This window comes from Psittacula echo (genome assembly GCF_963264785.1).
Source record: "Psittacula echo genome assembly, chromosome: 6".
Taxonomy (NCBI): domain Eukaryota; kingdom Metazoa; phylum Chordata; class Aves; order Psittaciformes; family Psittacidae; genus Psittacula; species Psittacula echo.
In genome coordinates this window covers 14,597,218-14,618,681 of record NC_137743.1, presented here as the reverse complement: position 1 = coordinate 14,618,681, position 21,464 = coordinate 14,597,218, and the positions used below count along the sequence as shown (strand labels likewise).

The 21,464-nt window shown below is 42.5% G+C and overlaps 1 protein-coding gene across 12 annotated transcripts in view; it reads left to right on the top strand.

Moving 5' to 3' along the window:
- WBP1L (WW domain binding protein 1 like) overlaps nucleotides 1–21,464 on the top strand; it is a 68,366-nt gene that overhangs the window by 17,889 nt on the left and 29,013 nt on the right. For 4 of the 12 annotated variants that reach the window (XR_013957212.1, XR_013957213.1, XM_080621145.1 and 1 more), the window contains exons 1-2: nucleotides 17,500–17,706; nucleotides 18,954–19,063. The exons of 2 other annotated variants lie outside the window; for them this stretch is intronic. Coding sequence is in view for 4 of the 10 variants with exons in the window: in XM_080621145.1 (XP_080477271.1) it covers nucleotides 17,607–17,706; nucleotides 18,954–19,063 (210 nt within the window). In the remaining 6 variants the exon portion in view is untranslated. Of the gene's footprint in view, nucleotides 1–17,499; nucleotides 17,707–17,758; nucleotides 18,839–18,951; nucleotides 21,455–21,464 lie in introns of those variants that run through there. 6 more of the 12 variants (XM_080621146.1, XM_080621157.1, XM_080621153.1 and 3 more) reach the window with 5 other exon arrangements.

The window sequence follows — 21,464 nt, the reverse complement described above, 5'->3', positions numbered from 1 at the left end:
TGCTTCTGAGTTGATAAATTAGGATCTGGGTTGGCTTCCCCACCCTGAAGGCTGTTGCATAGTATCTCATGCAGTAGGAGACTGTTGGTGACTTTTGTCAGGATTCAGAGTTACAAAAAGTGGGTTGTGAGGTGTGGAGACGGGAAACAAAAGGTATTTAATGACATGAAAAGAAAAACTTGATAACGTGAATTATCACTGTCGCACTTTGTTACTGGATTCCAGTCCTGTGGGTCTTAAATATGTTTTTATATGTGTATGCTCTTTACAGAGTCTTCAGTCGTGTAGGTCTGAGTTCTTGGCACTTTGGGAGAAATTGAGATCATTAGTTTTCATTCCTGATGATGCTTGTGGCTGCCTTTTTGCTGGTTATCTCAGAGACTGTTAGCTATATATTTATGGCTTCCTACTTAGAATATTCTGCTACAATCAAGTATGTCAGAAGCACTGAGTGCATATTTCTGCCTCTCTTTTGATGCTGATTTGCTTTATAAAGGCAGTATTGAAGTTCTGGCTTAACAAATGAATACCAACCACTGAACAATTTCTGCCTGTATTTTAAGTCTCTGATTGCTTTTTGACTTGTAACAGTGATTTCAGCCAGAAGTGGTGCATGGCTAGGAATCTTTCTAAATTCTCATCCGTCTTTTTGTGGAGACTAAAAGAGGAAAGTTACTGAAGTGCAAAGGAAATTTTTTTTTCTTTTCAAGCTGAGTCATGACAAGATTGGCAAGTTGCAAGGGAAGACTTAAATCTGGTGTTTACTTACTATAGTTAACAATGAAATCTTCCTTTACAGAGAATTACTAGAGTGAATTATGCTTTCAGTCTCCTTGTTATTGTGGAAGAGTAAAATAAAATATTATCTTGCTTTTATTTATACATACACACACACACACATATATATATATTTGGTCAAGGGAAGGGATAAATAAAAAGAAGGTACCACTTTTTAATGATAATTCTCTGAAGATTTGCCCTAAAATTATGGTCGTCATCAACAATTGCTAGTTTTGACAAATAGGATGGCTTTGTATTGGTTTTCCCTCATTACAGGCAAATAACTAGATCACAGGATGTTTGTTTCTTAAACTTCTGATCTTTAACGTAGAAATGAGTTCTGATTCTTTTCAATACATACAAACAGTAATACATTGAACTAGCGTGAAAAAAAAAAAGGTAAAATCTTTTGCATAGTGCAAAGTAATAGAAGTTATCTATAACCACTAAGGACTCTGGCTCCATTTCTGATTTGGTAAGTTCTACTCTTATTTTGCTGATGGAAAATAAAACAATAGAAAACAGTGACTTTGGCAAATATGAAGTCCAGCACAGTTTGAGAATGGACCACAAGTTCTTTGGAGTGTTACAAAAAGGCTGTTATTTCTCTTGCAAAAAACCCTGGCTAATGTGAAAACATGTGTTATCTATTGTTTTGAAAATAGATAAAATAGATTGCAGAAGAACATATTTGTCAACAGGAAGTAACCATCAACTTAGGATGCGTGCAGGCGTTGAGTGTGGCTGAACAAGACTGCAAAGAATAAAGAGAAGCCTCTTTCTCCTAGCTTTCTAGGCTGCAAGTAGGACCAGAGAACACCTTTCAGGAGGGCCAAGCAGGCTTTTAAGGCCCCTTTGGTGTTTGTGCAGTGTCTTAAATTAAGTCATGATGCTACGCTTTTCACGGCAAAGACTGCTGGTTGCGTGGAGCAAAGCTGCAAGTTGTCACCAGCCCACAGCCACCTCCACTCCTGGTGTCAAAGGAGTATTTAAATATTAGTAAGAGTTGATGTAGGTCAAATCCAACACGAGAATTTCAAGGTGTTTGTGTGTGGGGTCTTGTAATGCTGCCAGATGTGCTTTGAGCTGTTGCATACAAGGAAGGACCTTTTGTGATTGCATTGATCAAGATAGTACTGTGGGTGTGTTCCTGATCCAATAGGAAAAGTGAGGTCAATAGGAACGAATGTTGTGCTGCAGCTCAGACTGGAAAAGAGATACTTTGGTGTCCTGGGAAGAATACATGTCCAACTTCCACTTTGGGTCATTCAGTCTAACATGGCAGTCTTGATGTTACGTGGCAGGTGACTTTATTTATTGCCTTCCTTGTTGGGCTCCTTCACTTGTTCAGCTGCAGGCCAGTTCTGTACTTTGTCCACGGCTTTTTCCTCGGGTAGGCGATCCTTCTTGTCCCAGTACGTCTGCTTCAGCCTTGCTCACTGTCTCCTCTTGGCTCAGAATTACCTGCTGCATTGCTCATTGTAGATGTGTCCAGGAGTCCCACCCTTCAGAAAGCTGGAGGCCTGGTTTCAGGTCATCTCCAAAAGTTTTTTGGATGTGGTGCATAGGATGAGAGCCACTCACATGTTGGGCTCTCAGATGTTTGGATATTATGGTGGGAATGAAAGCAGCAAGGAAAGTAGCAGACAGGAAAATCCTCACGTCTGCTGAATGTGCCAGTAGCCCTGGAGGAATAAGACGTTCAGATGTTTTCTTAACTCCTCTCTCACTTTTTGGGTTAGGTCTGCTTGTTTGTTCAGTGAGTGAAGAGTATCTTCTGTCTTGGAACATGTGTAGAAGTGAAATGGTACTCTACTCTCAAAAACTCAGAAGCTAATGTTGGCATTCTTGCCATTTCCCACATCTTCTATGCTGACATAATGACATTCCTTGTAAACTGATGGCAAAACATACGATCTTTCCTTTTTTTGGTCTCACTTCCATCCACATTTTAAGTCTTCTTATGAGGTGTATCTCTGATCAAATTATATTAACAAAAGTTTTGTCTTCTTGGTTTTACAATTGTGATTTAAATATTCTGTACTTGAAACTTGGCAAACACTGCCTTGGTATGCAAACAGTGGGGATGGGATAGGGGAAGTCACTTGGCTGTTGAAAAAGTACATATGGGAAAGTCACATGGAGCTTCCAGTGTTTTATTTATAATTCTGCAAAGGCCTCTTCTAATTGGAAAAATAGAAGAGACCAAATAGTGGCTTCTGGAAAGCAAACAGCTACATTTTTCTGTGAGTATTTTAACACAAATATTAACTTCACAGATTGTAACACTCTTTCCTCCTTAAATACTTTTTTTAGCCTTCAGGATGTATAAGTGGGTAAACTAACACTGCGAAGTAAACCTTAACTCCCGCAGCATCTGGCCTCCTAAATTCAAATTGTGAAGCTGTAAGTGATGTTTTGTTTTCATTTAGCAAACACATACTGAGTTTCCAGAAAGGTAACTTGATTTACAATAAGCATAGCCAGTGGGAACCATATGCTTTTCACGTTTGTCTTTGAATGAAGGATTAGAGTATTTGTTTCAAAATGTCTTTTCCAAAAGAACACTAGTTTTAACCATAAAGTAATGTTTAAGTAAGAACTGAACATTAAGTAAGAACTGAAGCTGGATTTTCAGATTTGGCTGTATGTGTGGACAGACATCTCCAAACACAAGCCCTTGGAATGATTTTACTAGTTAATAATGCAAGTTTTATGTCAGCTTGATTCCAAGCAGTGTTTTGCTGATATCAGTATAAGATTAACTGTGTTATCTGAAGTCGCTTGAACAAAGCTTAAGGAAGAGCCATAGAAGTGGTCTGCCTGAGAGGCTCTAGCATTCACCTTCTGCTCGAATTGCTGAACATGGCTAACTCTGCAGAACGGCATTTAAGGTTATGTTTGGAGTCATTAGGTTATAAACAGCCTGCAAAATATTTTACATACTTCATGTTAATATTCCTCTGAAGATCAAGATTCCCTGGGGAGAAATGAGAATATGCACCAAAAACATTCTCAGTTCTCGAGGTTTATCCACAACTTCCTAGATCACTGAAGATCAACTGTCTTGTGAAGGAATTATTACCAAACAGATTTTGATGCAGCTCTCGGGATGTGTACATGGGGGGAATATACTGGGTAATGCCCCTTCTTTTAGTTGTCAGATTTTCATATTTCTGCTGACTGAGATGTAGATAGCAATTGGAAAATCTTTCTGACTTGTATTTGGTAAATTTATACGAGCCTTCATGTTCAAGAATGCTTCTGAGTCGCAGGCTGTGCCGCAAAAAAACATGGTAAAAATGTTCAGATCTTGGCAGAATGTCTGAATCTGTGCTATTGAATAGAGGAGTCCTTTAATTTCTGTTTCTCAGTAAGTCTTATGGGGGAGAAAGTTCTTGACCTTTCTTGAAGATGCCAGAGTGTCTCTGAGAGATCTGACCCACCATGTAATTTTTTGCCAGGAATAAATGTGTCTACTGTGAAGAAGTGGCTGTTTTGTGCTAGACACAATCCATGTAAAACTGGGTCTGTGGGGGGACTCTGCTATACTTGTGAAAATAGTCTTGTCTTTTGTTCTGGCATTAGCATTTACTGCCTTTACTGAATGCTTGGCATCTACAGTGGTACAACAGCGTGTGTGTGCCTGTGCTCCTTGCTTGTGTGGTCAGCTGACCTAGGGCAACACTTTGAAATAAAACAAAACTTCTAGACCACCAGCTTGTCCTTCAGAAGTGAATCTTATTTCAGATTCTACTGTTAGTTTGCGAAATACTGCGATTTATAGACCTGGCAGGATGGCTCTGGCAGAGTTACCATGTTGCAGCAAGATCTGGGCTCTCTGTCAAAGCTCTGACTTAAGTGGCATTTCTCATACCTGAGGATATAACTCACAAGGGACATCCTTGGAATCTGTGTGCATCCAAATTTCTTCCAGAGTCCAGATGAGAAGCAAAAAGTGGAGGACCTAAATGAGAATGTGGTGAGAGCTGCTGTAAGCAGCAGACACTCACGAACTACTTGCAGTTTATAGACTGTAGGAGCCACTGGTGCATCTTTCTGTTCTGGGGGAATTCAGGAAGGAGCATTTTCCATGTGTTTGCTGAGGTTTTGGAGGTCTGGGTATCCTTCAGGGTAGTCTGAAAACTAGCTGCAGACAGTGTGACAGCAGTACTTTACACTAATGAGGAAGCAGCAGGGTTGCTCTTCTTCTAGCTTGCCTAGAAAGGAGAAGTACGAGGCTCAGCCGGTCAGAGCTACACGACTGTAAGGCATAATAATAGCTCAAAGACTTCTCTTTAACTACACAGCTCAAACATACACTAACTGTGTATTAGAGAACTAAACCTGGTCCAGTGCGCTTGATCTGATAGCAAAGCTGCTTGATTCACCTCTGTTACTGACTTGGATTTCCAAATTGAGTCCTTCAGCATCCGTAAGGCTCTTTTGGTGCATGGTGGACACATGGAATACCTCTGGCTCTCCTGGCTCACTTTGGCAGATAGGAGTTCCATTTCACTAATAAGTTTCTACTTTTATAAAAGATAACTTTAGCTTTCTTAATTGAAACTTTGCTTTGAATTTTAACAGAATTTGGGTACATTTTGACAGTCACTTATTTTTCCTTGTGGCAACTTCAACTCAGTGTGAGCTCAGACTTCAATAAATAGTCCACTGTGTGCTAACACTCTAAAAGGTAAAGTCATGCTGTCAGTTTATGCTGAATTCTTTACACAAATGGGTTATATGTTTTAAAAATCCCTAACATTTTTCTTTCTCATGCCAGACCTGGATTTTAAAGGGGTCCTGAAATTCATTATCTTCATCTTTTTTTTTTTTTTTTTGCTGATGCTAAAACCATCTACTAAATTCAGTTGTCTAAAACTGAAGGGACAATAAAGATTTTACTGCTTGTCTGGTTCACCTTTGGTGTAAAAATTGTGTTACAGCGAGCAAGCTCCACATAAAGGCTTAAGGAAAGGTTCTGCAAATAGAGTATTAGATGTAAAAAACAAAGTATTGATCTGAAATTTAATGAGGGAAGTGAGTAAACTAACTCAGTAACTGATACATAGACTGAAAAGGTTTGCTATTCTTTTGGTTCTCTAGGGGGGAAAAAACAAAACGCACAAACTCCTGGTTGTAATTCTACACACATTAAAATTAATACTAAGTGTGAAGGAGTCAAGTTAAAGGAAAAGAATAAGGAAGAAAAATTAGAAAATGGTGAAATGCTTCAGTATTTACTAGTGTCTAGTGAAGTACTAGAATAAATCCCTGAAGGCTTTATAAGCATCTCTTAGGCAACAGGAAATGAGCGGTGTGGATTTATAAGGAACAACCTCATGGGAAAAAAAATAATTTGGGTGATTCAATGGATGTTTTGGAGTCCAGCCTGAGTGAGGGAGCACATTTTGGTTATAGGATGCTGAGTATAGATCTGTGTCCAGGCTTAAATAGTAATGCAGTGGGTTTGTTAAGTGACAAATACATGCTAAGTAGTAGTCTGTGGTGGTGACTGGGGTCCTGGAGGGGTTTGTTCTGCCTCTGTGCCAACAGTTTGGGATGCAGAGAGAAAGCACCTGTAATGCAGATGAAGGGTTGTGTGTGTGTAAGACAGGAGAACAATCGAAGCCTTATTTAACTATTCCCAAAAGAAAAATGCAGAGTACTTGCTGGATGGAAAAGTCAAATAGAGGGAATCTAGGATTTTGGAATGTATCAGAAATTGAGCTCAGTTGTTGCAAAAACCTTACCAAATCTGTAATGATATAGTAATAGAAGTGTGCTATGCAGGTATTTTGTAATACTCCACACTAGTAAGTGATGCACGCCGTTTCGGATCTCACATTTTAAGATGGGTTTAAGTTGCAGAGTGAGAAGAACTGTGATAAAACTATGATTTAATCCTTGTAGTCTCTGGGAAAAAAAAAAACCAACCCAACACCTTCTTTTGCCTTCTGAAAGCAACTTATAGATGAATAGAACAATTTTCCAGGTGAGCTAAGTTAAGATGATACTGATCAGTTGTCTTGTTTTTAGTGCAGAGACAGAAATTACTGCCTTACCTTGCACTAAGGCCTGAATTAATATTAACAGGAAAAAACATACTAATTTTTAAAGAGCATTGAGCACAGAAGCACATTGCCTGTTGAGGTGGTAGCAATACTAGTGATTGTAGTTGTCTTAAGAATAGGTTAGAGAAATGTTGATGCCCTAGGTTGTGAACGATGCAGCAAATTATTCCCAGAGCAGTTTGTCAGGGTGACTTCTTGAGAAGCCTTTCAGCCTGGTGCCTCTGGGTTTACATCTTTCATTCTCAAACAGTCCTGACGTTTGAAGCCTGTTTTAAGAAACAAGTGCTGAAAGGAGGACAGTCTTATGGCCAGTCTGTAATTAAATCTGTAATTAAATCCTGCTCACAAATGTTGCTGTCCATCCCTAAGTTCTTCATGTATTTTTACCTGGAAGATGTCTCTTTCAATGGGCTGATGACTTTACAAGGTGCAGGCTGGGTTTCTGCAGTGAAATTGGTGGGCCATTTTCTTGCTTGTTTCCGAAAGGAGATGTTCAGAATTCCTACTCCCCAAACTACCTGCTTCAGGGGAAAAATACTACTGTAGGAGCCTATGATGTGTCAGAAGTATTTCTAAAAACTGAATATATTTCCTTGCCTTAGAGCTTCTTCATTCAACAGACACCCGCAGGTCTTTAAGCTTTCTGAGTGCTGAGGATAACATGTATGTTGTACACCTTTTGAAGAAGAAGATAACTGGCTTCTGGTAGTTTGGTGGTAGGTTGGTTGTTTTTTTCCTTAAGATTTACTATTTAACTGTAGTCATGCTACTTAGCACTAGTTACCTTTCTGTGCAAAGGTGGGATGTCAGTCAGGTTTTGATTTGTTTTACACAAATGCACATGGACTATTTGGTTTATGCTCTGGGAGAATTTAAAAGAAAACAATGGTTCCAGGAAAAAGAGGCCACCGATACTGTGATCTAAAGCAAATGTATGTCTCCTGGGTTCAGACCATGACAGCATGTCTGTAAGCCAGTTTTCAGCAAGTAGAAAGCTAGCACTTGGTCTTCTTTCTTTTGTGCAGCCTTGCTGCAGAGAAGTGTGTGAAAGAGGTAAGACAGGGTCATGCTGTCCTCCTTCAGCCCTGCCACAGCCAGGGAAGTGTTTGCTTAATCTGCCAGTGGAATAACAAGCACTAATGGAAATTAGAGCAGTTAGGATAAGATAATACCCATAAAGGCAGATTATGGTGGTCAGTGTTTCTTCCCAAAATAAAGCTGAAATGAGTTTTTAATTATTGGGCACTGAGCTACAGGAAATAAAGCATGCTTATGCACAGAAGAGGAACACATGTTGACCATATAGCAAAGGGGGAAGCCCTACAGATATCATGAACCCAAGGGAGTGAGACAGCGGGATGTTGAAGGTTATCTGCCCTTGAAACAGCAAAACCACTTGGCCTGCAGATTTAGAAACTTGCTGTGATTCTAGGTGCCACCAGTGCTTTTAATGCTTAAGCGAAGTGCAAACTGTAATGCCAGGGCTGATGCTGAAACACACCACTTGGCCATCACTTCCTGCCTGCCGCCTGTTCCTTATATAGCTGCTGGCTGTCCCAGGGTGGCCTCTAGATGAGCCGAGCCCAACAGGAAATATTTGGGTAACCGGTGGCAGTTCTGCTAGGCATAGAAAGAATAACAATTAGTTGTATTTGGAGTCTGACAGTTGTAGTATCTCAAACAACTTTCTGGCACTCTATCCATTTTACAGTCAGGGAAAATAGCTGTAGAGAGGGGAAAATGCAGTAGGATGGAGGAGCTGAGGCTGGGAGGCTGTGAATTTTTTATCTTGCATGCTTGGATCGAACCAACTTTATTTGTACTTGGAAACCTACATCTGTGAGCTCCCTGCTTTATGTGGATGATGCTTTCTGACAGCTGTTCTGGTTGAGGCAATCCCAAAAGCTCTCCTTTTCTGGTTGGCAGAGCAATAAATTGTGTGGCCTTTTGGGAAGCTTTTCTTGTCTTCCTGGTAAAGATGTGGTACAAGGGAGGACTGGTATTACAACAGGGAGAGATTAGGCTTTAAAGTCTGTATTTCCTGCTTTTTCACAGATATGGGTAAACTCAACCTTGAAACTGCACTTAACCGTAAACTGCACTGGTTTGTTTATTCCTTACTTTTGTTGACTCATCATTTAAAAATAGAGATGAATTTATGCCTTTCTTCCAAGTACTTTGAGAGCTCCTAAGCAACATAGTAATTAAAGTTAAAAAAGACAAGTTTTTGTCTAAGATGAGGTTTTTCTGAAGTGGTTTTTTTTGTGCTTAAAGTTGCCTGTTTGCAGACTTTTTTAACCATGGAGATTAAGATCTGATAGCTCTCTTAGAGTTGTGTCTAGCGATAAAAAAAAGTGATGTCTTTAATACTGTTTTGCTGTGATCTTTTAAATGCTTGTGGTATTGAGCTTTCTTAATAGTTAAACTTGTGATTTCCTTTAAGTCTTTGCTTTAGTTGTATGAAGATATGTGTGTGATCTTTAGTGCTTTTTTTTTTTGGATAAGGAGAACTCTTCCTGTCTTTTTGCTTGTCATATGCCATGTGGAAGGGCTTCCCTCGTGTTTGTGCCAGGCTCTAACCACAAATGGAGCCTCAGCCTACTTGTTGCAGTTCAGGTGAGTTTTCTGCTGGTAGCAGAAATCCTGTAAAACTGTAGGTACTACGCAGCCCATTGGGTTCATTGACAGACTTTTAATTTTGGGAGTAAGGTATTGTGATCCACATGTATTTTCTAAGAGGAAGAAATCCCTGTTAAACCAATTGTTCTTGGTTAGTGTACCGCCATCACAGTCATCTGTGCAACCCAGAACGCACCTATTGATGTGGATGTAGGCTCCACAGCAGTGTAAAGTCCAGGGATAATAGCAGGAAAGTGCTTGAGGTTGTACATATACAGGGCGCTTTGAGGACATTTCTTTGCATCAGTATAACCTATGCAATATTGCTCTGCTGTGTAACATTATCTAACCATAGTATCCAGCAGGGTGCTTGGAAAGAAGCAGCTGCTGATGTCTCTTTTTTTATTTTCCCCTAAAGGATTTCCTGGAAAATCTGTTTCTCTCAAGAAGGGCCATACAGAAGTGGTGCTTTGCTGGAAACAAAGTTCTGAGTTCTCAGAACTCAATAAGAGATCCTCTTGTGAAGTGAACTGAGGAAAACAAGGCTGCTGGGATTTTGGGGGCTTTTCTAAATTTGTTCAGGATGTAAACTTAAGCTCAGAAAAGACCAGGGAACTTCAGAAAGATCTGATCAGACTGTATTTATGACAGATCTTCTGGCAAAGTATTACATGATGAGAAAACCATTTTAACCAACTGTCTACCTCTTGTCAGGTTAACTAACTGCACTGTTCCTGAAGCAAGAGCTGAGCATCTTTGGGCAATGGGATGCCCATTTGACACCACAGTTTCTGAATAAGGTGTGCATTTTAGGTTTAGAAGAATAGTAGCAGAGATTAACATCAAAATACTTACTAATTTGCAGGAATATCATCACTTCAAGTTACATGCATCTGTACATGTATGATCACCTATCACATGTGCTATCCACATCTCTCTGGGTGTTTCCCACAGTCAACATGCCTGTGCCTCATGTGAGACTGGATTTTAGCTGAACAGTAGTAGCATTTCATGGAGTTGCACTCATGGGAGTGCAAAAGAGGCAAAAAAGGCCATGACCTTTCTTGAGTTTTGTCGTCTACTCATGGTGATGTGATGCAATTTGGCTGATCTGTGATCCCCTTCTCCTGCCCCAGACTTCTGTCTTGAGTATATCTTGGTGATGAAATGCCACATAACTGCCTTTATCTTCAGTGGGGTCTCTGGTTTTATGGTAGGTTCTTTTTAAACATATTTGCAGGCTGGGAAAGATCAAGTCTTCCCTGATGTGCAGCGGGGCTTGGTCCTGCATAGTTGGGGCCAGCAATGGCAGTACTGCATTCCAGATAATTGCTCCATGTATGTAAGTATCCTTCTCTTTGAGGAGCTCTGAGTTAAGATTGTCTGCTGTGTAACTGCCTGTTGCCTTAGATTCTGATTGAAAAATCCATCTCCTAGGACCCCAGAAGGTAAATTGAAGCAGCACTATCCCATGAAATCTAGAGGCAGTAGAAGAGTAAGGGAGAAGAAAACCTTAAAATCAATGCTAGTCACCCCAGCACTAGTGCTGTTAGCTTTGGCAAATCCTGTCTCAGCAATAAAGCCAGCTGCCATTTTGGCAACAAGACAGACAGACTTGGCATCAGCCCCTTTGGCACCAAAAAATGCTTCGTGGGAGCTGGCACCAGCACTGTGAAACAAGGGTAAGGCCCAAGGGAAATGCCAAGCAGACATGGGATGAGCACTAAAAATAGTGAGTTACTGTCATTTGGAGAGAAAACAAATAGCACTTCTAAGAGTAGGGCAGCTAAGATCTCCATCAAGGTTGTGCTGGTAAGCAGCTCTAGGACAGTGTTGTCTCCTCTAACGATGTGACCAAAGGACACACACAGGCTATATTTTTGGTACCCATATGGTGCAAGACTCTAAAACTAGAACAAACACCGTCTTGATCCCACATTCAGGGGATCCTGTTACTGTCTGCAGGCTCTGCCTTCTTCCCTGTCTGGAGCAGATCATCTTCTCTTGAGCTGTTATCAAAGGTCCCATTTGCATACGTGGGCAAAAGGGAAACAGGAGCTGTAGTGCCAAAAAGCAAGGAGCCAGGCTAGTGTCCCTGTGCCACCCAGGACACACTAGCCCTCCTGAGGACAGCCTTGTCAGATGTCTAACAGCTGAGCTCCCCACCTCTATCCTCCTTCTCCCCCTCCCAGCAAGCTCACAGAAAGCCAAGTAGGCTTTCCAAGTGACTTCATTACCCACTCCAGACTAAAACTGAAGCCTGACATTGGTGCCCAAGACCTGGGAACGCTGAAGGGGCAGAATTGACCCTGTCTCCACTGAAGCAGTTAGTGCCACTTCTCAGTAGGGCAATTTCAACTCTGTAGTCTGCCTCTGCCTCAGTGGCAAAGGACTTTAAAGCTTTTTAAGACCTCTGGCCTTGAATGGCAGGGCTGGGGTATTCAAACAGTGCTCATACAAAATAGATGATGCAAATAGTGTTTGGTGTTACAATTACTTTGGCTTGGCCACAGCTCTGCTGCTGTGAAGCAAAGTGTGCTGGACCTGTGGCTATCATTTTCTTCTTCTTGGGGAAAAAGCAGTGGGAAACAGTGTCACTGAGGGCTGAAAATTTCAAGTTACACTTACCAAAACCTATTTTGGTCTCAGAGATGGAGCCTGGACTTTTCATTACCACAAATCTCCCATCAGCTAAACAGCAGAGTGGGTAGGAGTGTCTGGAACAGCCTGGACGTGGCGTCTTTTGTCTCCCCTGTCAGATGGGTGTTGGAAAGGGCTCCTCTTGGGTATCTCTTCCACATCCACTCCTTGTCTGCTCCCTGCCCTTTCTTGAGTGCCGTTCTTATGATAGCTTAATACAGAAAGCAGCTTCAGAGGAGGAGCCTACTTGCTGTACATAAGTGCAAAGGGAAGTGATTGCTGTTGGTATTTCTTCACCCACATATGAAAAGTGAAGAGGAGGACAGGCTCCTGCTGAAATAACCAGTGACAAACTGGGTGGTGGCTTCCTCTGCAATGCCCCCTCCTTTGGTTCAGGGCTCAGTCATGACTTTTAGGTGGAGGATGTGGCACATATTTGCACTTGTCTGCTTGCTGTTCAGGATTCAATTAGAAATCAAGATTTAGTTAGAGTCAAGCATGAGCTGTTGCCTTGGGGCTTTTTGCAATACTGAGTATGTTTTGAAGTGCGCAGTCTCTTCCTCCCTGGTTAACCCATTACTCAGAGGCAAAGCCAGGTGACAGCAGTGAGGTTGAAATGCACTGTCTTGATTTGCTTATGTTGACTTAGTAAGCTGCAGAAGTTTTTTGCACTTCTAAACCATTGAGCTGGCAGAAGGGGTGACAGGCTGCAGCGAAGAGGGACCTGCCCAAGGACAGACTCTAACCACTGCAAGCGCTTGTGCTTCATTGCACATTAAAAATTATTGTTCCAGCAGACCGGTTGCAGCACTTGCTCACAAGCCAGTTCCAACATGTATGGTGTCTTTTCCTGCAGTTACTCTTTGCTCTCTCTTATGATGATTAAGTCAGTTTGGCCTGACAAACAGTAAATGGAAGTGATTTCAGTGTCCTTGTTTTGTAGTTGAACTGCACACAAACTGGGGGATCTGCTTTACCCCACTCCTAAATAGGACAGCAGTACTAGACGCAAAGGGTCTGAAAAGTTTGGTTTGGACCATGTGTCCCCTAAGCAATAGAGTAGGTCCTGTAGGTAGTGGGAAATTACCAGACTGACCTGTTGCTGTTTGTCCTCTGGAATTTGTTGATGACATTCTTTGTAGGCAGTGCCAATGTTATACATTACATGAGCCCGGGACACCTGGTCCTCACATTGAAAAGTCATCGTGTTCTTATAATGGTGCCTCTAGGGTGGGGAAGTGGCTCTTCACTCCTCAGGAATTGACAAGTGGACAGATTTTGCAGGCAGGTAGCCAGCCAGAAATGGTTTCCAGCCAGATCTAGCACTGCACTGCTGTTCCAGCATTGGTGATCTCCCAGTGTCTCATGCTGGTTTTGCTAGCAAGCAATCCCTTTATAACATTTGCCTTCAAGGCAGATAGAGGTTGGTAGTTCCTGGATGTTGTCTTATTCTAGAGAAACAGAGATACTTTTTTTATGCTTTTCTGTATGTTTCTTTCCCTTTTCCTTATTTTTTATTTTTTCTTTATTCCCAGAGCCATCTCCAGGATGGTGAAACATAAAATCACCTGCATTCAGGTTGCTTCTTTTTCACACTTTGTTTTGAGCGCCTGGCAGACTTGTATAGTCTCAGTTCTAGCACCCAAGACTGTGGGCCACCTGGTGAATATGGGTAACTGATGCTCCTGTTAATAATATGAAAATAAGAGAGTGCACTGGGGCAAATAGAAGAGTCATAGGATAAAATTGTTCCAACTTTATGGTCAACCTATATATATGTGTGTGTGTGTATATATATGTGTATATATATATAGAGAGAGAGCTGCAGAACCATAGTATTCATGTTTTAATTGAGGGGATATTACACACCACCCATATTTACCGTTCAAAACCTCTCCCTGCCTGGGAATTTTATAATGGAGCAACTGAGAGCTTTGTGCTTCAAGCCTGACAGATTTGAGCTGCACAACTTCCACTTTTGTTCCAATCGTGTTGTAATAACTGGATCACCTAAAGGTCAAGCTGCTCCCTCAGGGGGTATCAAAATTGATATTGTATCTTGCTGGGTTACTAAACCTGCTTGCAAGCATCTCCCATCAAGCATGGAAAGTGACTCTAAAATGGCCCAAACAACTTCCATCATCTAATTCAGTTGCATGCTAAAATCTGAGGTCACGAGGCACAGTGTGTTGGGCTTGGGAAGGAGTCACACAGCATCCTTTGCTTGACATCATGTTTCGGGCACATAGGCATGTTCAGCAGACCAGTAGCACAGACTGATAAAGCCCAGAGGTCTTTAATCCCTCCTCCTCAAAAGAATGTTGCTCACCATTATCCTGAAGTGGGATCCACACTGACATGCCAAAAAAGGGTGGGTGGCTGCTGCCTAATAAAGCAAATGCTCAAAATCATGTAGATCCTATAATTTGTCCTGACGTTAGCCCTAACTTTTCATAACCCTCAAGAGATTCCTCTGCGGAGAAACTGCAAAACTTGTGTTTGCTCTGTTCTTTATCTCGGATGGATGCACTCTTGTGTCATAGGTGGGTGGCCTTTGCAGATGTTAAACTCCAGGTTTGTATAAAGGAAGCGAAACCCATGCTGAGCCAGCTGCCTTAGAGGTGCTCATGCTTTCATTAAAATAATTATGATTTCGGCTCTGGTTTCCCCCAAGCAGAGAGGAATAGAAAATTAGAAAGGTTTTGGAAACGAACAATGAGCAGCTGAAGGCTTTGGGAAAAGATTTTGTGTTAAGAGGATAGGGAAGATTGATATCTTTTATAAGAAGATAGCTAACAGGTACAGAGTAATGAATGGGTGAGAAGACGGATGGGGACTTCTGTTCCTACCTCCTAATAATATGAAAGTCAGATTACAAGGTGGTGAATTCAGTTCTGATGAAAGGAACTATTTGTTCACAACCACTGTCTATGACCTTGCTGCAAGACAAAGCACAGGGGCAAAAACGTACAAACTCAAAGGAGGGAGTAAAATTATACCAGTTGGAATAGCCAAAGCAACTGCAATGATTAGGAGAATGTAGGTGTTTTGAAAAGGCTCTAGGTGTATTGATTAGGGTATTACAAGAGTATGAGCTAACTTGTACAGCTTTTTGGGGGTTTTTTTGCCCCTCTCCAGGGCTTTTTCCATAATCACCTATAGGGGAGTTTGTGGAGTGTGTTACCGGTCACTGTCACTCAGAGACTGCAAGAGAGGATGGCTGCTGCTGCTGCAGTCGAATGTGGTAATGCCTGCTTGCAAGCCACCTATTTTGTGTCAGTCTTTCCAGGATTGCTAAATTCACACATAAATTAGGATGTTTTAGCTTTTCTGTTACGTTATTGCCTTTGATAATCCTTCACAACTTGTCTTAGATGTGGAATGACGCTTCACCTTTTGAGTATGTGCTGGGGGAGAGGCGGGTGGATAAAGTTAGATTACTTCTGAGGATTTAGAAATTGCTGCATTGGCTCAGCCCTGGGATCTGCCTTGTCCAGGGCTCTGGATAGCAACAGCCAAAGTCAGATATTTCAAAGGACAGCATGAGGCCACAGAACAGATGACCAAAACAGAAAGCTGCCCTTTTAAATCACTGCTGTTTGTCCATAGAATTGGAAAAGCAAAGGTTGAGAGTTTATTTGATCCAAGAGCACAAAAGCTGGAAAATCCCGTTGCCTGGCTGATGCTCGCTAATGCTGCTGTTTTTTATCCTCCAGGAAATTACTAATGTGCCTGTTTTCTCTTAGGAAAAACAGAGATGTGCTTACCTTAAAGGGCAAGTTTATACGATGCCTTTAAGTTGGTGTAAAAATAAGTAATACTTGTGTGTAGTCTCACAGCCTAATTGTGTAGAGGAAGACCCACAGTAGGATTCTCATTTGGGAAACAACCCCGAGGTTGGGCAGGGCTGGGCTGGGAGGAGGCAGCACCAGTGGTCACTGAGGGGTTTTGGCATCTGGAAAATGGGTGTCTTTTTCTGACACTATTGCAAGCTATCCAGCTGTCAGGAGGGTCTGGTCTGTTGGGTGGTTTTTGGTTTTTTTTTGGGGTGGTTTTTTTTTGGGGGGGGCCTTTTTTATTTTTTAATCTTTTGATTTTCTTTTTTTTTTTTTTTCCCCTGCTGTTGCAAATGAGCATTTGTAAGAATTATATGTGGTTTCTTTCTCTCTGCTGAAGTCCTGCAATTATTGTTAAAACTGCTACTAAAAAAGGGATTCAGTGAACTCTCCATGGAAAAAAAAAATCCCGTATATTCCTTCCCTTGTCAAATATTGTAACGTGTCAAGGTCCAAAAGCCAAAGAGGCCAAACGCAAGGGGAGCTGCCCCTCTGTCAACTATGCCTGGAGCTGCTGCTGGGGCACATGGAACGGTCGTGGTGTCCCAGTCCCCCCGACAGACGAGGACAGCTGCTGACTAAAGAGAAGCACAGAAAAAAAAAAAGAGGTTGCTGAACTTTCAAAGTGGAGGTAGAAAAGGGAGTTAAATTTAGATTATCTTCTGCAGTGTCATCTCTGACACCGCTGTGGAACTTGCTGTACTCCTTGCATGGGAGAGGACAAACAAGACATGCCATCCTGGGCACCAGATGATAAATATGTTTATAAGGCTTAATTACCCCTTGGCATGAAAATGTGAAATGAGCTCAAGTAGAATGAGAAACCTTATGTTGGGACTAGCTGCGTTTTTCCTTGGGGAAGGGCGGATTAAAATGTTTTCCCATCACCTGTCTGGTGCTGGAGAAGCCCAGTGCTGATCCTGCTGAAATCAGCGTAGTTGTGGCTGTTTCTTTAGTGAGATGGCTATTAACTGGATAGTGAACAGTGCTGTTAAGAGTTGCTCAGAAAAAACAAAGCTGTGGTGGCAAGCAGAAGGCAGCATGGGAGCACTTTTGATCTGTGAAGGCTTCACCCAGGTTCCTGTGATCTGGAGGTACTTGGGGAAACCATAGTGGTTGCTCCTAGATCTCCAGTGCTGTTCAGCAAGCAGCATCAAACTTGGCTTTCTCCTCAAAAAAACCCACCTAGATTAAATGTCTAATTTTGCTTAACAAGATTTAATCATCGCTGAGGAGCTGCTGGCTCTTGCCAACGTGTTTAATGGATTCCCCTCCACTTGCAGCATCCCGTTAGCAGGGAGCAGAGCGGTTGTGCCCGCATGGCTCCCGGCCAGGGTCCCGCACCGGCAGCACGCAGCTCCCGTTGGCAGCGAGCTGCCTGGTGTTACCCAGCAGCTCCATTAAGGGTCAGGGCTTCTTATTTATTTATTTTTTGGCTCCATTTTTTTTCGCAGAGCTGCCCGACCTGATGTCATTTCCCTCTTGCAAACACCCCGGCTGGGCTGCGTCTGAGATATGTCACGGGGAGTGGGAGGAGGAGGAGGAGGGGGAGCCAGCGAGTGCGTGCAGTGTCCCAGGACCCTGTTTACTTAGCATTCCCAACCGAGGAAGCCCTGGTTTAAATAGGATCGAGGAGCGGGGCTGCCCACAGCAGATGAGGAAATGGTCACTGTGGGGCTTTAAATTCCTGCCTTCCCAGGCGCTGGTGCGGAGGATGAGCCTGCAGAATGCCTTTCCTCCTGGGTCTCAGACAGGTAACCAGCTGCGGTGCGGTGGGAGCTGCTCGCTCAGGTGGAGGATGTGACTGATTTGCTTTCATTTTGACCACCCCCGCACCTCTGAGGAAGTGATTTCTGACTTTCCCAAAACGCAGCCGTACAAAGGGTGCTTTCCCACCCGTGGCTTTTGCTCGGGGAGCGCGGCAGTGGGAGAGACGCTTTTTATCAGCGAGGAAGGAGCAGAGCTGTGAGGCAGGGACAGCAACTCGCTCGTTGTTGTTGCAGGCTGTGCGGCAGGGCGGCTCTTTGTGTCGTGCTCCCGTGCAGTTTCTGTTTGCTCGGCGTTCAGGGTACTTTCCACAGTCCTTAATATGGAATTGTGTTTACATTGCTTAAAAACATGCCAAACTTTGAACCCTTTTCTTGTGTGGGCAGTATGCTGAGGGTTAAACTGGGTGTGTGTGGGGGGTGTTAAAAAAAGAGACATTTTTATGTATCTCTGACAAAGGTCACCAAACGGCAAATAACAACGTGTTGTGACCCCCAGTTTGGTGACTTTTTAACTGAGCTTTAACAAGAAACTTGGGACAATCTAATAGCTGGTAATGGTGAGTGGAATGAGACACGGTAGCAACTGCCCAGCTGCTCCCCGCTGGAGGAGGTGCCAACTATGTGTGCCTGTGCTCGGGGAGAGCAAACCTTTTTTTTGGTCTGGGAGGCACGTCTGTAGGGGAATTGAACTGTAAACTCTTCCCAGCACCGCCAGGATCTGTAATCCACAATAAATAGATATTGCATGCTATCGGAGTGCTGCTTGCAGCTTCTAATTTAGAACTAAAAAGTCAAGATTGGACCGTAGCATGCTTTAAACCTCCTTTCAGCTGTTCAGAAATAAAGGCAAAAGGATTTGAGCACACTGCTGAGTAAACAGTGCTGCGTCTCTTATCAGTTCAGTTTTTGGTGAAATGCAGCTCCCTCCCTTCCACCCTGCTGAGCTGAAAACAGTTTTACATAAGAAACTACCTCTAGCACAATGACCTTCTGTAACTGAACGCAATAGCTATAATAATAGTTCACTTGTTAGCACTCAGGGCAAAGAGACTTTCCCTAAAGACATCGAAACTGAACCAAGGAGGGAATATTCAGGCAGAAGGCTGAATGGCTTGAGGTAACTTAGCTTGCAGTGAAACATAGTTGGCTTAAATGCTGAGGCTGCTCGAGTCTCATATGTGTATGTTTTTCTCTGAAGTTCCTATTTTTAAGTTAATCTTTTTGTTTTAGAGACACGTTTGGGACAGTGGAGGTGCTGCATATGGTGTACAACCAGAAGTTCTGTGTAATTCGGCTTCATTTGCTCCAACTGCGAACATCTGGTTATCTCAGTGGCTGGATGGTACTTTTTTTCTTGGCTTGTAACTTTTTGGCACCTACACAGAGGCATTTACAGGAAGCAGAAAAAAGGTGTTGCCTCAAGAACACAAGAGCAAAGCTCTTGACTATTTTTATCCACTGATGAAGGATATAGTGGGAAAGAGCTGGTTGCGGAGCTGCTTGAACTTTGCTTAGTTTTAATCATTTTGAGTTTTAATTTTTGGTCTTAAAAACTTAAATATTTGTGATTGTGTTCTGCATTCAGAAATTTCTTTTTCTGCTTCTAAAAGAGCAGGGAGCAAAAAGGGTTGTTAGTGAACAATGCTATTTAATTAAAAGTGTGGGAGGAATTCAGACACATCTCATCACCTCTATTGTCTCTTGTGTTTGCACTCGGCCTATAAACACTTGGTTTTCTGGAATGTCCTTTGTTGTTCTTGTTCCCACTCAACACAAGGGGTGTTGTCCCTGGGCTGCAGGGAAAAGGTGCTGAATGGGGTGCCATCCCATGAGCTTTGAGGACAGCAGCGGTTGTGGTGAGAGCCTCTGCTCCCTGGGACAGGCACCCCTTGCTCATTCCTGCACTGAAAGACTGCTTCCCCTGGATCTGCCATCACTTTTTATTGTGACCCAGCGGCACTGCAGCCTGGCAGATGAACTGCAGAACATATGGTAAAAATAGGGTGTTTGGTTTGGGGATTTTTTTGGGTGGTTGTTGCAGTGGGGATGATGTTTAAATGCCTAAAAAGCTAGGTCAGCTCTATTTGACATCAGTGCAACGTGGGTGTTTAAAGCTCCCATCCCAGGAAACATGATTGTAGAGGATCTCAGCTTTCAGTTTTAAGTGAGCATTTCCTCTGAGTGTTGCAGGTGGAAGCTTGAATATGTTCATGTAATTTGCTGCATAAATGTAAAATGGGGAGGAAACAAAAGATGGGAATGTTGGATCCCTGACCTTTTCCGGTTTAATTTTAACTGCTTGAGGTTTTCAGTGATGTCAACTGTTTGGTGGTTTAAAACAACAAAACACAAGGCAGCCTCCTCAAAGCTGTAATTTCCTAGAAGCGGCTATCTGTAAAGTGATGGGGCTGGAACTGTAGCTGGGAAGCTTCTAGCAAGGCGTCAAGGGAAGTAAACACTTTCACATGGGCTTAAAATGCCAATGTGCAGTTCTTGGAGTCTGAAAGTGAAACTTGCAATAAACAAAAGCGAAACCAGCTCTTACTGAACTATATCAAAATGCCCACAATCTGTGAAAGGACAGCATTCCCTTAAAGATTGTTGGAGTATCTCTCCAAGATAAATGGATGCAACAAACCAATTTGTTCCTCAGATAAAGGTTAATAAAACCTTGGAGGTTCTGGATCCTCTGGGGATGTGAAGATGGTTCTGCTGGGCTGATTAATCATGGTGGTTTAAATATAATTCTGATGCTGGCATTAGAGAAGCAATAAGTGTTGTGGATTAGAGCTCCCACTTTGGAGATCTTTATTGTGCCTGGGACAGCTCAGAGCTATTATTCCTCCCAACTTACCATACTGTAAGTATTTGGATGTTTGCACTTAATACATCTTGTTTTTTCCACATTCAGCAAAACCAGATTTGTGGTGGGTGTCTTATGAAGAAATGGCCAGACTTGATTTATTTCCCGGCCTCAGCTGTGTGTTGTAAGGCAGGCTTACAGGAATTATCCCTTGTGGAGCTGGCACCCGAGGTTCCAGCAACTCCCAGCAATCAAAGCCATTTTCATCTTTACCAATCTTAATATGTTTTTTGTTAAACTGAACCCACCAAACGCACAGCACTTGTTTCGATGGTGGATTTTTGCTTTTGTGTTCCAAAGGACTAACAAGTGTGGTGTTTATGGGTATGGGAGCTGACTGGTGGCTTTGGTGCGCACTCAGCCGGGTTGGTGTCAGTCCTGACCTGCCCTGGTGATCAAGGGTTCCCCTGCAGCTTTGCCGGTCCTTGCTGCCATCCCACCTACTGTCCTCCTCTGAAAGGATCTAATGAACTTTTAATTTAAGGTGAATTTTGTTTAGGAACTGAGAAGCAGCTGACAAACCAGGAATTGTAGTAAACTCTATGGCAAGATTTGGCATTATGGTATTTTCAGTAGGAATTTTAACTTACTACTGAGTCTTTTATCTGACAGAAATGCGCATCATCTTTATTAGCTTTGTGTTTGCATTCTCATGAGCTATTGCTGCTAGTCTTGGCTGACCAGCGCTTGTGATGGTCTGATATGCGAGCTTGAGTAAAAGCCAAGTGGTAACTCATTGGGTATCAAATACAGTTTTTTTCTGGTTGGCTGTTTCAAACATATTGAAGATACTGATGATCACTTCCATTCTGGTACTCTGGGTGCTTGAAGAACATCCATGGTTCACATTCTGATTGAGAGTTACTCAAGGTACGTATTT